The 19073-nt window shown below is 39.2% G+C and overlaps 1 protein-coding gene across 4 annotated transcripts in view; it reads right to left on the bottom strand.

Moving 5' to 3' along the window:
- LOC129181598 (pleckstrin homology domain-containing family A member 7-like) overlaps positions 1-19073 on the bottom strand; it is a 126698-nt gene that overhangs the window by 48517 nt on the left and 59108 nt on the right. For all 4 annotated transcript variants that reach the window (XM_054776996.1, XM_054776997.1, XM_054776999.1 and 1 more), the window contains exons 5-6: positions 18646-18729; positions 9189-9309 (exon numbers count right to left, since the gene is read on the bottom strand). In XM_054776996.1, coding sequence (XP_054632971.1) covers positions 9189-9309; positions 18646-18729 — 205 coding nt within the window. The remainder of the gene's footprint in view (positions 1-9188; positions 9310-18645; positions 18730-19073) is intronic.

Consider the following 19073-nt stretch of genomic DNA (forward strand, 5'->3'; position numbering starts at 1 on the left):
TGTACACGTTTATATATTTTTTTTAGTTTGTAAAAAGTAAAAAAAGATACATATTTTTCTGGTTACGTTACGCATTTTGCTCTACTTTTTCCATTTTTGCCGGGGCTTTTCTGGTTTCTGTGCATAGGTTTTTTTCATTCATTCATTCATTCTCTAGGGTCGCAGGATATGCTGGAGCCTATCCCAGCTGACCTTGGGCGGGAGGGTACATCCTGGACTGGTCACCAGACAATCGCAGGGCACATATAAACAAACATATATAAACAAACCATTGACATTCATTCATACCTATGGACAATTTAGAATTGCCATTTTTTTTAAGTTACTATCGTGAGCATGGATTTTTTTATTTTTATTTTTTAAACAGAGTGCGAGAGTTAACAGAGTGGGAGAGTGGTGAGTTTTTTAACATTCTGTGGACATAGTCTTAGCTTGTTACTACAGCTTCCAATTATGAGTGAACAATGGTAATTAAAAAGAGGAGTGTTACTGCAGCTGGGACTAATCCATGCGTGACAACGGTCAGTAGATCCAAAATAGGAGGAGAAGGCATTCACAGAGGTGGGCTGTCTGCCCTCTGAACGAGGACAATACAGACAATAAATAATGTGCTACAAGCCGACATCACAGCCTTAAGGTTCCGCATCGAGGTTCAGCTTGAGGATTTTGTTTGAAGATGCACGTCACTAAGTGCAGAAACTGAAGACTTTATGTTCCAGTGTCACGGCTTTGGTGTAAAAGACGCTGACTCGCAGAACAACAAAAATGAAACCGGCAAAACAACAAAATGAGTGCAGCAACGCGTAGAAATGTACTTCATGGTCACAATGAATGCTGTTTACAAAAAATATGTAGATGTTGGCAGGGCTGGTGTAAACATTGACATTTTCTCCTTACACTGACATTGTTTTGCTCTTTGTTCGCCATTTTTATGATTGCTTTTTTTAGTTTCATTTTATTTTTACAACGTGCCGGATAAAAAACAAGAACATGGGCCCGGGGCCGCACACTCCTGATCTAAAAAATTAACTTAACACCTGATGTTGCTTTCATATATGATACGCTGTCTGCATGTTTTATAAATGTTGCTGCTGAAATAAGCAAAATGCAAAAAAAAACCCCACAAAAAAAACCTCTGAAATGTTTTGGCAGACAGGAAGTTGACTTTTATAAAAAAAAAAAAAAAAAGAGAGATGTGCGTGCTTGCATTTACATCAGTTCATCCTCCATTCAAAACATGTAAAAATGTACTAGCTAGAAAACCAACAGACACTGTGTGCGTGTGTGTGGGTTGTGTGTGTGTGTGTGTGTGTGTGTGTGTGTGTGTGTGTGTGTGCTGACCATGCCAGGAAGCACACTTACACATTGTGCACATATAGTCAACAAATCTCATTACACAATCTTCAAAACAGATATCGAAAGAAAGTGAGCTTGGGCGCTCTATACACACACACACACGCACGTCACATCAAGAAACATCACATTTACATAAGTCAGCATGTATGAAAAGGAGCAGGAAGAAGCCGATCTTTTTTAACACAACCTTTTCTCCATATCTTGGAATTTACTGATAATTTGTTCACACCAACAACATGACACTTAATATTTCATGATTCATGTGTTTCCATTTTGTCATTGAAAATGTGTTCACTGACTTTATTTACTGTAGGTGTCCGTTTTCCAATATGGTGAGAAAAGAATACAGAATGTGTAACGACAGATAGATCACTTATTCAGGGGAACCGTGGTTAGCATACGCTCCGGTTATCATGTTTTTCAGTTTAAGTCAAATATTGACACAAAAATTCTGCCTTGATTCACATACATGTCCCTGGTAGCGTACAATATGTCGCACGTCTTATGTTATTAATGCACTGCATGAGTCCAACTGTGTTCGTAACATATTATAACGTCGCTGGGGGGAGCACTTCCTGTTTCCCAGCGTGCTTTGCGGTACCGTTTTGATGCAAATGCTGTTAAAGTTACATGTTTGAGCTACACAGTTGTTATTTATTGTTCTGCACAAATAGGGGTAGTGTCTTGTCTGTTTTTGTCTATCTGCTGCGTTGCTGTGTGATGTTTTTAGTTGTGCACCATGACTGAGACCGTTGCGTTGAGTGATGACCTTCAGCAATTTCCAGTGGGTTTGATATGATAAATGTGAGCGTTGTTCTTACTCTGCCTAAAGAACTAAAGCACTATCTCTTCCTCACTAACTCGTGAGCACCACAGTATCTTTACTACAAACCGTTAGCATGTTATCATCCTCTCACAATGCATTTCAAATTGTTTTTGGCATCTGAAACTATAATTATTCTATATTAAAAGTTTTGTGTTAACATTTTATGTGTCTGGAACGGATTGATTTGATTTACATTATGTCGTATGGGAAAAAAGGATTCAGTTGGCGTATGTTTTGGTTTGGATCGGACCTCCTGGAACAGACTAATGATGCAAACAAAGCCGAAAATGCCAAAGAAAAAAAAAAGTTTTATAACTAAAATACAATACAATAAACTAGAGGGCCACAAGCTGAAAAATGTGGAGGGGAGGAGCATTTTGACTTTTATAAAAAAAAAAATAAAAATAAAAAAAAAGGCAAAAACCAATCCAACAGGCTCAGAACTTTTATACTGCCTACAGGCACTCCTCATTTATTGCAGTTAATTGGTTCCAGACGCGATAAGTGAATTTCTGTGAAGTACGATTCAACGTTAATGAATGGAATATTCTTGTAGTTACAGCATAGAAAACCTGTTTGACTTTCTAAATATGGTTATTACCATTATTAGAGCCCTTTAGACATCAAAAAACACCCCTATAGTCACCTTCACACTCCTATTATTCTTTGTTTACACCACATTGCTAATGTGCAGGCTATGGGATCATTGCAGGGATACAAACAGCCACAGCTTTAAGCATAGCATGCTAGCGAGCTAACTAGTTAGCCTCCGGTTTATTTATTCTAACACTGTGGGAAAGAAAAACAAAGAAGCCAAAATCAGACCACTTCCACACAGATTGGGAGGAAAGCCTTTTTTTTTTTTACTTTTATCATTTCAGACATGCCTTGACCAGAATCCTACATAGGCCTTGTTGGTCAATATTTTTGACAAATAATGGGCCATAATCAACCACAAAACAGTGATCATTTATTAATTCATTCATTTTTGAAAAACTGCGATAGAGTGAGGGAGCGACGTTCAAACCGCGATGTAGTGAGGGACGACTGTATTTTTTTTTTTTTTTTAATGCTTGTCAGCTTTGTGTTAATACACCAAACTTTCAACTTTTTCTCCTCACATTATGCCTTTTTGCTTTTGTTTGTGGGGGGGGTTGTAGTTTGTATTTGTATTTTTAGAAAGTGACGCAGGCCAATAACAACCGAGTTGTGAGGCCCAAAAGACTGCAAGGTTGAAATTTGGACACCACTGGTTCAAACAAAGCATTTACTGTTTAATTGCTGTTTTATCAACAGTGATTGGAATCTAATGAAATCATGGAAGTTAAACTGAAGCCATTCATTTTTGTAATCACTGAGCAATTACATCTCTTTGACAGCTATCATGTATTTGTTTTTTCATAAAGTAGAACAAACATCAAAAGGATTAAAACAACTGCAGATGAAAAATAAATGATATTCTGTAACTCGCGTACAAGAAGTGCCAAGTAAATTTTGTGACAAAATGCAGGCTAATGATCGTCTGATGTGTTCAAAGTAGATTAGTCGTTTAGAAAAGAGAGCAAAGCAAACAGCAAACACCCAGGAAGAAGAAGCAAGAATTCCTAGAAGACTCCTCCACTTTGATACATCCCGACGAGGCGGCAATGACTGCTTAACAACATCACAAACCAGGAACAAGGCGGCAGAGAAAATGAGAGCCCGAGGGAGAATTGTGACACATAACTTGAGGTGGAATGTGCGACGATGTGGGTCTCTGAGCTCTCTCTGATGTTTTTGTCACAGGCGGAATGAATGTGATTTATTTGGCCATGGCAGAGCGCCACACAAGGGGGGACGGCTCATCTTTCCTCTGAAAGAGTTGTTAAAAAAAAGAATCCTTGTCAGAATGAGACAGATATATTTCCCCGGCTGTTCCATGGTAGGGGTGATGAGCCAAACAGAGGGCATAGCAACCATGGCGAGGCATCTTGACAGATGCTCCGTCATTAAGCCACTGCACCCCATCACAGCCGTTCTATCTTAGGCTATGTCCACACAAATATGGCACAAATATATCTTAAAAAGTCATATTTATTATGCATTTTGGCCTTTCATTTTTTGGCCAAGGTGAAGATTTTGAAAATGTCTGGCTTTAGCTTTTGTGTGTGAATTGGTAAAACAGGTTTTTTGGCTTGTGTCATAAGTGTAAGTGATCACTCATTGTACATCTGATGTCACTATAGGCCTAGATGAACAGAAGCATTATCATTTGCAGCTAAGTCAGCTGTGGCTGCTTTTTCAGGATTCTGATTGGACAAAATGCATATGACAACCGCTGAATGTGTTTTTATTTGGACAAAATACGTATATACTGTATGTGCTTGGCTCAGATCAAGGGTACCCAAGTGTTGTTACATTTTGGGTCAAATTTCAAACTCGTGGATAGACCTTGGTAATGTTATAAACACAAACTTCAAGCATTGCAAAACACACACCCAACATACCAGAGCTCGAGACATCTTCCATTTCCCATAGCAAGCCTCCGAAGTTCACTCTTTCTTAAATGTAATGCACATAAGTCGGTGTCGACTTTATGCTGTTATCTCTGCATAGATTTGACTTTTGTTAGAAAAGTAACTTATATATGAGAGAGAATCATAAAGTAAATAAAAACAAGTGACTCAAGATCTAGATCTTGAGTTTAAGCTCTGAAAATATGGCAAAGAATAATTGACCTTCAGTCCTTACCATGCCATTGTTGTATCTACAAGACTATAAGACTACAAATCCCACAATATAAGCTAATCATTGCAGCACTGTGGCAACATGAGCCAGGATTCAGTGAAATGCACTGAGTGAGTGGTTCTTGAATTATCATGATAAAGACCTAAAATTATGAGGCGATCTTTGACCTCCCATGAGGGACACGCCGATCGCTTCCGGGTTAAATACGGAGCAATTTATCAACGAACACGCTAGAATTTATTTGTTTCGGATAAATGTCAACGACATATAATACGACGGATAAAAGTAAGTAAAATCCGACTAGTAATGATGAATAACTTTGCGTGTTTTTTTCACCACTTCGTGCACAGGACACGAACGGCGACCTATGAGAGGCACTTTTTATTTTCTAATACAATATTTACTAGCAATACGCAATTTACGCTGTGAGCTCGAAGTGTACGCACATAACTAGCCGGACACAAAATTTGGGTGTGTTAGACTTTTGTTCAAATAATCTTATTTTACTCTTTTATACACAAAAAAATCACTTTAGTTGCAGAGTTGAGTAATTATTCCATGAATATATAGCATTGTAATCATCATGGGGTTTGTTTTTCCATGGAATTATGTTCCAAAATTTTCATTGGCAGGCGGACACGAAGGTAATGTACTTTTCACTAATGATTACACGACAGTTATTTTTTTTTTACACTGAGAATATTTGAATAAAACACATTAGCAACCAATTTCAGACATCATTCTTTCATTCTAAGTAGAAATCATGACAAAATTATCAGAGAAAATATTTTTAATTTCACAACAAAAGTAGACATGCTTTACATGTAACATTTCAATGTACAAATATAGACACTTTTTTACAACATAGCCGTGCTAGCGCAAAATAAAAACATGAACAGGCTTAATTTATGGTTTGGTAAGCTTCCTCACTCTATAAACGTCAGAGTGATAGGGATAGTACACATTGTTTGAACAACTATTTCAAATACTACTTGTACTCAAGTGAAGTTGAAGACAGCAAAGGGTACCCTTGATCTGAGCCATGCACATATATATACACATGTGTGTGTGAGGGTGTATATATATATATATATATATATATATATATATATATATATATATATATACTGTATGTTTTTTTTGTTTTTTTTTTAACACTCTGGTGTGGATGGCCAAAAATGTGTTTTTAAAAATATCTGTGTTTGTGTGGACATGGCGTAAAGACCGCCACACCACTTGTTGACACAGGAATTAGGAGATGTGCACATGGAAGACCTTGACCCAGAGGTAGGGAACCTATGGCCATTGGCTTATTTTATTTTATTTTAAAAGTAAAACATTACAGAAATCACAGTGTTAAAAATAATGTTCAAAATATAAAACTTCCTTACGCATTTTAATCCATCCATCCATTTTCTACCGGGTCAGACACCAAAACTTGATTATTACTGGATAATGCGGTAGCCTACCCGGGCCATTGAGAGGTCAAGAAGAAAACTTCCCTCCTTTAATCCAGTAGTCAGCTAGCTAATTCTGCAGAGCCAACCCTTTTGACAAAGAAAGATACAGAGTACGGTGCAAAACCATGCAGCACCAGAAGTGGCATTAATGGTAAGTATAACAATATTATTAAAAAGAATACATTCAGATACTTATTATATTCTAAAATTGTTGGTATTGCTTAAAAATGCATGTATATATGTATGTATAAAAATATTATATGGCTCTCATGGAAATAGATTTTAAAATATGTGGTTTTAATGGCAGCCAAAGAAAAATTCCCGACACCTACCTTGACCCAAAGAACGAGAGACAAAAATAATTGGGGACGAGAAAGACTAGTGAGTGGCAAAGACAAGAAATTAGAAAGTGTGAGGGGCCAAAAAACAAAGTAGCGAAGACCAACAAACAAGAAACAATGAGCAGAAAAAAAAAAAGCTGTTGAAAAGAAACAGCAAATGTCATGGAGGGTGGTGACGAGAGAATAGAGAAACAAGAATAGGAAGAAAAAAGTAAATAAAAAAAAAAAACAAGGTGAAGAGAGTGAAAAAACAAGTTGTCGCAACGTTTGTTATTTTTCATCATGTTGGCAGCACAGTGACAGCTGCAAGAACAAATACACAACCTATCAAGAAACAAACAATTGTGTGCTTTCATATTTGCAGGCTGCTAACAGTGGGCAAAATAAGTATTTGATTCCCTGCTGATTTTGTAACTTTAACCCTTACAAATATATGAACGGTCCAGAATTTTTATGATACATTTATTGTAACAAAGACAGACAGACCGGTTATGTGTCCATAAAACACCCAAATTAGTCCTGTCCCTTTCGCCAAATACCGTAGACGCCCCTACAATGTAAATAACCCATTCCGAGAACCTTGATGTTATAGGGTTGTTATGTTATACGAAGTGTAAAATACATGTAAATAGCCTAATCTGTTCCAAGATCTTCCCAAACTCACCCCTTTGGCCCTTCAAAATATTCAAAGTCCACCAAATATGGTGGGAAAATATAAGAAAACGTTAGCATAAACATAGCAGAGTAACATTCCAATATAAAATAAGGTAATAAATAAGATTACTGTAAATGAATAAAACTGAAAAACAAAAACAATCCTACCGTTCACGAGATGTCTTGATCAGGAGCGCAAGTGGAGGCAGGAAGGAGGAGGAGGACTAACCTGAGTCTAAACGCGACTCAAAGAGTCTAAGAGTCAGCTGGTCTCACAGACGAACGCACACGCACTACACGATAATGCTGTGTGCAAAATTTTAATTTGTAACTTAACTTAATTGTTTAAGTTAGTTTAAGGGCGACTACGAAGAGGAAGGAGGTTGAAGGGAGAAGCCCGTCTCTCACACAAACTCATGTAGCCAATGAGATGAGAGCGTAGGTGGTGCCCCGATAATCAGCCAATGAGATGAGAGCGGAGGCGGTGCCTCGAAAATCAGCCAATGAGAGCGTGATGCGTCAGAAGGCGTCGCCAAGTGTTAGTCTGAACTTGCACCGACTTGAGGCATTAATAAAGTTGATTGAAAAAAAAAAAAAAAAGACATGCACTGACTTGACGCTTTATCCATCCATCCATCCATTTTCTATACCGCTTCTTCCTCATTAGGGTCGCGGGGGCATGCTGCTCCTATCCCAGCTGACTTCGGGCGACAGGCGGGGTACACCCTGGACTGGTCGCCAGCCAATCGCAGGGCACATATAGACAGACAGATAGATTCACACTCACATTCATACCTATGGGCAATTTAGAGTCGCCAATTAACCTCACCTGCATGTTTTTGGGAATGTGGGAGGAAGCCGGAGTGCCCGGAGAAAACCCACGCACACACGGGGAGAACATGCAAACTCCACACAGAAATGCCCAGGGGAGAATCAAACCCAGGTCTTCCCGATCTCCAGGCTGTTTCTGTATTGGCCAACGTGCTAACCACTAGACCACCGTGCGGCCGACTTGATGCTTTATGTTATATGGAATTTCTTCTGTAATACGAAGCAAAAACTTTACATAAATTCTTTATGTTCAGTGGAATTTATGTAAAAGGAGGTTTACGTTATGCGAGGTACTTCTGTACTCCCATGTCAACTCATTAAGTGGATAAAAGACACCTGACAAAGAAACAGTCTCTTCCATGTAAACCTCTCCACCACCTTGGGCAAGATCAAAGAGTTGTCAAAGGACCTCAGGGTCAAGATTGTAGACCTGCACAAGACTGGAATAGACTACAAGACCATCAGCAATAAGTTTGGTGAGAAAGAGACTACTACTGGTGCACTAATTCATAAATGGAAGAAATACAAGACAACGGTCAATCGTCCTCGCTCTGGAGCTCCATGAAAGATTTCACCTGGTGAGATAAGGACGTCTGTGCGAAAGGTGAGGGACCAGCCCCTAATTACAACGGAGGAGCTGGTTAATGATGTCAAGGGAGTCAGCAAGAAAAGCATTAGTAACACACTTTACTGTAATGGATTGAGATCCTGCAGGGTTCCCCTGCTCAAGAAGAAACATGTACAGACCCGACTGAACATTTGACAAACAACACCTGAATGATTCACACAAGGCCTGGGAGAATGTGACAAAATAAAAATACTTATTTTCCCCACTTTATGCATGTGTGTTTGTGTGTGTGTTTGTGTGTGTGCACAGCATGTGTGTCCACGCAGATGTTGCGGTTATACGTTAGATAAAAAACTACAACTAATAAGAACCAACGGACCTAATGGCTTTTAGGCAGGGCTGCCCTACTTTGTGGTCTCATTTACCTTGGCCATGGAGGTGTTGTCCACAGTGGAGGAAGTGGTGATGGTGGTGGAAGCCTCGCTGACAGTCGTGCTGGAGTGCTGCTCACCTCCAGGTTGGGACATCATGCGTGAACCCTGCTGCCTGCACACACACAACACAAGATCATTTTTGATTTTGACACAAAATGAGAGAAAAAAATGCTGTTGAAAAAAAAAAATCACTTTTTTTGGAGATTGTAGTACAATTAGCTGAGGCTCCCAGGCTAGCTTACCAGCGGTGTCCAAAGTGTACCGGGGGCCATTTGCAGCCCGCAGCTTGTTTTTATTGGCCCACAGCATATTTACATAAAAGTACATAGAAACCTCTTTAAGCTCAGGACAGCTTTAAGGACAGCTCTGGTCTAGAGCTAGAGCTGAACATCCTATGCAGACTGGAGTCCCACCCTACTGTAGCTGTTGAGCATGAACTAATGAAGCCTGCTTGGATGAGAGGAGAAACATCTTCTAAGACAACCTGACCGATCAATTCAATGCCCTGAGGTCACCTATACCCAAAGCTTAATTGCCTATCAAATATTGATACATATTGGATTGGCGTTAACGTGTTTAATTATTAATATATGCACGCTATCAAAGTGGCCACCACAGCCTTTCATTTTTATATGTATGCCGCTTCTCTGCCCCCACAAATTTGTCATTTGTCATTTTCGTCAGCGTCCTCATTTATCTTGACCTGTTAGCATACGTGACGAACTGAGCAAAAAGCAAGCGCGTCCATGGATGGCGCCAATTCCCAGCAGCAGGAGAATGTGCAGACAGTGTTATGTAAGCGAGTGCTTCAAGAGGAATAATCAGCAGCAAGCGTCCCTCATCTGAATGCGAGCGACTGTGCGGATAAACCCTTTTTTTGCCACTGTGGCTATATGTGAAAGTAGAAGTAATCTGTAATCTGAGTAAATTGTTGTGTCCATGGAAACGTTGACACTTTACAACATCTGGGGAAGACAAACATTTGCTGGTATAAACTTTGACCTGGAACAACAATCCCAAAGGAAGTGAGAGGTGGCATAGCGAGGATTTCAAATCACTTCACACAATCTAATCTTAAATGGCGACGAGAGGTTGCCATACAGCAGCTGGCATTACAAACAAGACAGGCAACCACTGTGGATGTTTTATAGTGGACAACTTTGAGGACATGTAAATCTGCCTGATTACAAACACTAGTGATATAAATGCATTCCTTGCTCCAGTAAATCCTGCTCATTAACTTATTATCACTCCTAAACGCCGTCACTGTGGAAATCAGCAACTTGACCAGGAGGAATGAGTGCACTGACCCACACGTCCATATCAAAAAGTCACAGAACTGCAGGCACACCTCAGAAAGGTCAAACTTGTAGATTTAAAATGAATCCATTTAAGCCACAGTGAAAGTGACAACATGAATGACATTATTCCTGCTTTTTTTTTATCTATAACACTTGACACATTCTGTCATTTTTGCCTTACACAAGGTGAGCGTCAACAAGGGGTAGTAAAAAGAAGAAGAGGAAGATAGAATATAGACAGGAAATTACATGAAGTAAGCCAACTCACAATCAAAGCAGTAAGGCTGTGTCTTATTTTTGTTAAAAATCGGTATTGGCAAAATTCAGAATCGGCACATCGGTGATTAGCCAGAAAATTGTAATCGGTGCATTCCTAAAATTTACCAATTCATACTATTATCACTGATTCTATTAGTTTTGCACTATGACACTTCAGAATACCTACAGAGGCTGTTTTTTTCCAAAAAGTGATAACCTTATCACCAACATCAACAATGAATATTTTAGACTTTCAGCGTCTTCTGTGCCACTGTGCCTGGCTGGCATCTTAAAAGTTCACAGAGATTGAAAAGTCATTGAAATTCACTATGATGAGAATGTCAGCGTGAAGAAAATTAAGCATGCCATGTAAGGAATGCATGGAAGACTTTGAAGTGAGGCAAGAGGCAGGCATCACGCTTGCTGGATGCCGTTCACCCAAAAGTAAATAAATAAATTACAGTTTACTGCTTCAAAATTGTAAAATCCAAAGCTACTTCTCTCAGGAAGTGGCAGCAGCTGCCCACACAGCAACAGCTGACATTTCTACACTTGGAGGACTTTTTAGTTCCATTCACACTTCCTTTACTGCCCATTTCCTTTGTCAAGATTATTCCATTTCGGCTTCCTGTCTGTGCGTACACCCACTGCACACTTTATTAGGTACACCTACATAATATAATGACATCCAATCCAAGATATACTGTAATACATCTCAGTGTAGATAGTTATTCATTTTCAGATCAGCAAGTAGTACACTTCAATAAGTATAGTCTGCACTCGGGTTAGATATTGTTTACATATCTGATATCTGTGCCAAATCGGTACTTTTGAAACGGTGCCCAAACGGGTACCCAAAAAAAGGAAAACATTCAACATTCCATTTTTGGCCAAAAACAATGCCTTTCATTTTTACGGATTTTAGTGACATGCAAGTTGAATAGAACAGTCATTTAAATAATTCAATAATATACTGTGAATTCAAAAGTATGAAATAAAATTCACAAAAATGGTCAAAGTTATCACAGCAAAACCGGCAGCAATACAGAGCACAGTGAACGTGCTAAAGATTTCAAGCGCATACATTCCACACAATTCAAGCAGAAAACGATAACTGATAATTGATTGATCAGTGACACACCACAACTGTGTTTGCTAGTTAATCCTACCTGCAAGAGTCATGTATTCATTGAGCACAATGAAGTTACCGCCATTATAAGACGCTTGCAAATATCGACGTCAAGCAGTTGCTGCAGGAGGTTGGGTCTGCATCTTTTGAGGTGAAGTACAAACAAACTTTCCGGTGTTTCACCGCTCAAAAGACTACAGTAAGTGTATGTCCCAAAGTGCCCCAGTTGAGACAGTGTTTTTACATTGCTATGGTGTTGCATTATACTACAACATATTAGCAACAGCTCTTTCTCATTCATTTAACTTGAAACACACATACACGTGTGCGCACACACACACACACACACACACACACAGGTGAGAGGCACACTGATAGAGAGCCAGACAGGAAGTTATTCTGTCCATGCTGCTTCCAAAATAAGACATAATGTGTTCTCCAAGCTGTAAAGTCCTGACACTTAAGCCACTTCTTCACTCCATGATAACCGATCCGACGCCAGCATTCTCTCACTCACACACACACACGCACGCACGCACACCACACAAACACACTGCTGTCAAGGTCTCAGCTTTAGCAGCATGTGAGCTGTCAGATTTGACGTGAACTAAGAAAAGCAAAAGAATCCGCAAGTGCAGACTAAACGTTGGAAGGAGGAGAGAATATCTATCAAAAATACCCGCCTCACCACTAGAAACATGGACTGCAGGTTCCACATGAGCAGAACTTCAGGGTGAAGTTCACGAAGGGTCAGTGAAGGGGGGAGCAACATCACAAATGAAATAAAACAAATTAGACAGCAGTGGCTGAGGAAAGAGGAGCGGTGCAATAACCGGGTGGTTGGAGTTTCAAACCCCTCGCTCCAACCAGCCAACACTCAGGTGGTCTGTCAATCAAAACAAAGCATTAATACTTCGTGAAGACTAATTTTTAATGGTGTAGCCAGGCTTATTTGTTTCAGACATACCTAGTGAGCATTTAAATGATAAAATGTAAGAAAAGAAAGGAGGGTGTTGAAAAAAATAAATGTCAATAAGCAAATAGGAGTTTAAAAATATGACAGTATATTTACACAGTAGCTTGTGCAGTGTTAAGGAAAATAAGGATAAAATAAAAGCAAACATTTAATCAGAGTAACAAAATAGAAATACATTTTTAATAAAACATAATAATAAAGTAAATCAAAAAAATAAATTACAAGAAGTAAAGCAAAGACACTGAGAATATATACAAATATTGGAGTAAAGATTTTGACTGAATGGCACAGTTTAAAAGTGAACGATTGCTGCAGGTCATTATCACGTCTTTGCTGTCAGTGACAGCACGTTGTCTCCTGTGACGTGTGCGTTCTGCTTCTAAACAACGTATAAAACGAGAATCTATTTTCACAGGTGGCACAAAAGGTGCTGCTTTCACCGTCACATTACCAGAGCGGCTTGGACGTGCCCGCTTCACGCCCACGCCACCGCTAATAAGACAGATCCATCAGGGGAGAGTGAGGGAACAATCTAACCTGCTCCCTCGTCACACAGATGGAGTGAAGCGTCTAAATGAGGTGAGGAGGAGGAGGAGGTAATAACAGCAACCAAGCCAGCCATTGATGGTAGGAAGGGAGTAAACATCATTCGTACACTTTCGTCCTACACTTCAATTTCATTTCAAGGAAACATTCTGTACAATCTTGTCATCAAAACTGTGGATATTATTGCTCTGTGTCACAGCAAGAACTGAACAAGAGCGATCCAACCCAAGATGTTTGAGGGGAGCTGAGGTCAAAGTTCCCATTAGTACAGTTCCTTGTCTCCTTTCAACCAGTGGCTCATTTCTACTTTCATCAGTAACTACAGTTAAACCTCGGTTTTCGTTTTTTCACCAAAAAAATGTTCGTATACTGTCTTAGTTTTTGTACAATATTGTAACAAACTAGTACATTTGCTCTGTACTGTATACGTCCAATGAGGTTCATTTGGTCTATCATTAATACAGTCTAAACAGTGGCCTGTACTGTATCGTTCCGCAAAATCGAATGCCCAAACAAAGCACCCTCTGTGTTACTGACTCACTGTCTGTGCTTTTTTTTTTTTAAATTCAGTGTGTCTGCTAAAACATACACTATGGGGCCCAAAGACAGCAAGTGCAGCTTTGATGTAAAAATAAGGTGGGAAAAGGTGCGCATCAACAAGAAGAAGGTCCATGCTTTTCTCATTTATAATTATTTAACTTTGTTCTCTAGATGTTAATCTATAATCTATAAAAAAATAATTACTCTCTATAAAATCTATTTTTTGTTCATATTTTTGGGTGTCTGAAACTGATTCATTGAATTTACATTATATCTGCTTCCATACGTTTCGTTTTTTGTCCGACTTTCGGAACACATTAATAATGAAAACCAAGGTACCACAGTATTAGTACGCAGCACACTGCATCACTACAAAACAACAGTAAAGGAGAATGTGAACAAACAAGTGTCTGATGTAATTTATCCAAAATCCATCACTTATCTTATTCTTCAATAAGGTATTATCTGCCATCCACTTTATATTTTTCTACTCCTGGTTGGTACATGTTAAATACTGTAGAAGAACAAGAACAAACCAAAAAAAAAACAGTAATTGCTGAGACATGAAGAGGTAGGATTAAATATGCGCTGCTTCTTCCTGTTCCTGTTGAATTGTAACAGTAAATTCATTACATGTAAAAGTCCACTTTGTGTAAGATTAATTTTAGTTACATTTTTGACCTCCTTTTCAGATGCTAAAGCATTGTTGACAGTCAAACACTATGAGCAGCTAGCATGTAGCACAAGTATATTTAAAAATATAGTATTTATGTCAAGGATGCTCCCATCGATCGGCCACCAATCAGTATCGGACGATTTCCGTAAAAAAATGCAGATAAAACGCCAGCAACGCCGATCACAAAAGCCAATCACCTGTGGCTAGCACTATTGTAGCTCGCAGCAACCCTTTCGTGCAGTGTTGTGTCTTGACATAACTAAAGTCTTCGGCAGTGTCGTCCTCCCACTTCCTTCAAAATCAAAACAATAATGTCTGCCGTTTGGAACCTAACTGTCAACACATGCCACAAAAATACCTGGCGGGGTTAGCACATTAAAAAGCTTTAATACGGCATTTGAAGAACAACACTTGACGGAGTATGGTGAGTATTGGAGGCTCATGGTCAAGGCAGCTAACGCAGCCATGTGGCTAACACTTGCTCACATGTGTGTGACAGTCAGTTAGCTAAGCTAATAACCAGAAAAATAATTGATGAGCAGCATTTCTCAGCAGTGGAAGACACCCGGTTTGCCCAAGTCTCCTAAAAGAAGGCATCTCATCCTCTGAAAGTTTCAGAGTAATATATGTTGTCTTTAAGTAATTAAAATGTTTTTGTCTAAATTAAGGTGATTTTATGGTTCCTTTTTTCATATCATACAGCCAGAAACAGGGGTGCAAACAGGAAAAAAAAATCATATTGCCTCCCCCATTATTAATTAATTTTATTAGTAATAACTTATTTTTGGGCCCCTTGGCAGTCAAGGGACCTTGGAATTGTCCTTACTTTTCCCCTACGGCATCCCTGGCCAGTAATTAATTAAGTAATGAATAAATTAGCGCCGTTTCGTGGTATTATTAGTAAAAAAAAATATATTGAAAGACAAGTCATATGTACTATTCTACACTGGTCAGTAATGTTACATTGATGACACATTACATTACATTATATTACTTTAACTTGCATGGAGTCAGCCATGAATGCTGAGTCCGGAAAAAAAGTTCTCTCATTCCATGTGGAAGTGGTAAATTTTTTTGCATCTTACTTTGTCCTTCTTACCGATTAAGTTTCAAACCCTTAAGTTTAAAATAAATGAAATGGAGGCTAACTAGTTAGCTCGGTAGCTTGCGATGCTTGAAGTGGGGGTCGTTGAGAGTTGTGCAATGAGGTGTAAACAAAGATAGTGGTAGTGCTAATCAAGTGACAAACGTCTTAGTGAGGATGGGTGATAGACTGACGAGCTTTCTTTTTTAATGCAATGCGATCGACCCACATCATGTTCGAGATACTACAACAAGAAGGAACTTTCCCAATGTTAAGGTGAGAGTCTTACGATCGCGTTTCATGGCTACCATCTTAGGTAATACAAGTGTAAAGGTTACTATGGGGTGTTATTTCATGCCTACAGGGCTCTAATAATGGTAAAAAAACAAAAAACAAACGTATTTATAAGGCCATAAACAGGTTTTCACGCTCTAACTATGACAATATTATACAAGTATTTCTATTGAATCCCATTTCGCGTAAATTCACTTATCACAGTCGGGTCGATAACCAATTAACCCCGATAAATGAGGGACGACTGTACACATAATTCCTCAATAGTTGAATACATAACCTGAGTAGTATGGCACTCAAAATACTGTAGATATATAGCGTTCATTATACATATACTTCATGTGTTAACTATCGGCATCTTACTGCTGAGTTAGTTTATCCATAATCGGTACAATAACAATGAGCGTTTCATTTCAGTGTGTCACTTGAGCCGCCAGGAGGGGAGCCTAATGTCAGCCAACTGATGTCATACAACACATACAAAGTGGCGTTTAGGACGTCGCTGACACATGCGATCTACTCACACTATGATCGCGATCGACCTAATGGGCACCCCTGCTTTAGACGGTATTTTCAAGCGAGTTCAAACAGCAAGGGTGCTTTAAACTGATTGGAAGTAATGAGCACACTTCAGCAGAACTGACCGTCCTTGACCACTAAACATTTCCGACTTTGCCTCTTCATTTAGGATTTAAAAACACCTGCAGTGAAATAAAAGCCACACAAAACAATACAGAAGCAATCTTGAAATGCTGACATTTGCAGCAAATATGCAAAAAGGTAAGATGCTGTCAAAGAGAAGGTGATGCATAAGGAAGATATTTCTTGGTATGATTTTTGTTTTGCTTTCAGCAGTTTTCTATAGAACTCCCAGCCTGTCAGGGACCATTGATGCATTAATACACAATCCATTATTGTTCATTATTAACTCTTTCAATGCCAAAGACGTCTATTGATTTCTGTTGCTTTTTTTCGAGGGAGCTGCAGATCAAACTCTTATTCATCTTGTGTGTGAATTTCTGACTTGTAGGCAATGTACTTCTGTCCCAGTAGGGGGCAACAATTGTATTTTCTTCCAACCGGCAGCTACAGATTGTCTATGAAGAAGACGGACTGTGGGTTGAGAGAGGAAAATGGGGAAACACATGCAGAAATCGAGCGGAAACAAAAATACAGGCAGCTAACACTGTCACAGAGTTCTGGCGGTGGATCTGCCTTTAGTAGACATGTGTGACGTAGGTGACGTAGACACAAATGCAGTTGACAATGGCAGCCGAAGCAACAAGCTAGTGCCGTCGGGATCGGTCAGCAGCAGGGATTCATCCCCACATCCAGCAGACGCTGCCGTCACTCTGCTTGAATTTGCTTCTCTGTAGAAAAAAACTTGTTTTCTCTGTTTTTTGGTCAAAATCAGGTGTTTTTGTTGAAACTACCCTATGTTCTACCGCCAATATCTAAAGACCCAAAAAGGCTAGAAACAATTTATTTTTCCTGATGAAAGAAGAGAGTCTAAAGATTCTTTAGATAATTTCAATGTTTATGTAGTCCTAAAACTCAATATTCTGTGGGTCTTGAAAGTTCAGCAAAAATGCCCAACAACTCTGGCAGGATGGAGCTCTCTGCTCTGAACATGGCTGGCAGTCAATGGGTTAATCAGATTGCAATTAACCCATCTGCAGTGCAGAATCACTCAAAATACCTGAAACGTCTCTGGCAACGCATTTCGTCTAGTTTGTCACAGACGTGCATACAGAAACAACTCAATATGGAAGACGCTGTACAGCACATTTGCGCTCTCGATGGGAACCTCGAGTCCAGAAAAAACCATGACGGAATAGTCAACCAACATAAAGTATTATGCACATGCCGCAGGAATTAGTTTTTTTTTCACTGAAGCACTTCCAGCTTACAATATCACGTTAACACAAAGCATACGTTAGTTGGGCATTCTGCTAGCACTTTGGCTAACAGGTCGCACAGCTTGAGACAAAACAACCCTCACGGAACGTTGGGGCCTCAATAAGTTTACCTCGGACTGACACAATCACCATGTGAATTGTAACAAACTGCAGACCTATGAATATCATCGAGGTAACAGGTCCACATTAATGTTGATAAATGTTAACAATATATAAATTTAATATAATAATAATAAACAACAATAATAACATTATAATAAATATGTTTGTCTAAATTAAAATAATGTTGAAGGTGTTTAATAAACACATTAAGTGCATATATTGTCCCTTCTTTCTTGAATCCTGATCATATAGATTAAAATTTAATATTTAATTGTGATTAATCCACACAAAACCTGTGATTAATCTGATTAAAACTGTAATTGTCTGACAGCACCAATAATAATATATAGTTAATAATCAATTCATTACATTTTCAGAACAAGCCAAAAGAAAATAGGGCCCTGAGCCGCACTTTGGACACCACCGGTCTATACTATTTTATTTTCAGGGTCCAAAACCTATTTGTGGTGAGAAAAAACATCAGAAAAAACAAGCCTGACTTTTTTCTTTGAGTCTGATAAGGTGACGCTGTAATGAGCGGTGAAAGATATTAAGATATATTTGTTGCAGAATGAATGTTTTCTTATGGCAGCAGGTTGTAGAAGAGCAAAAACATCACTCACTGTTCCTGCAGGAAATAATCCACGTTATCAGGAGAAGCACGCCCAGTGACAGGATGGCGAAAGGTGGTGGTCCTCTGGTTATGGCTGAGGTAAGAGAGACAAAAGACAAAGTGAGTAAAGCTCACAAACAGCACAAAAACCAGGCAACACTCTCCATTGTTACACCTGCTATGGTCAGTTGGATGGGTCTGCAGTAGAATGGTTGGCAGGCCCCCCGCCCTCTCACCCCACCCGACCTAGTCAGTGTGTAGCCTGTGTGGAGTCAGCACAAAATACTGGATGGAACAGACCGGGGCCCCCATGGCTCATAGATTCACTCTGAGTAGTGAGTGGCTGACACAACACTGAATGGTACCTCGAGTGATTGCAATTCAGTTTAAACGAAAGAAGAAGAAAAGCCAGTAAATATTGGCGGAAGTATTCGATTT

The sequence above is a fragment of the Dunckerocampus dactyliophorus genome, chromosome 5 (genome assembly GCF_027744805.1).
Source record: "Dunckerocampus dactyliophorus isolate RoL2022-P2 chromosome 5, RoL_Ddac_1.1, whole genome shotgun sequence".
Taxonomy (NCBI): domain Eukaryota; kingdom Metazoa; phylum Chordata; class Actinopteri; order Syngnathiformes; family Syngnathidae; genus Dunckerocampus; species Dunckerocampus dactyliophorus.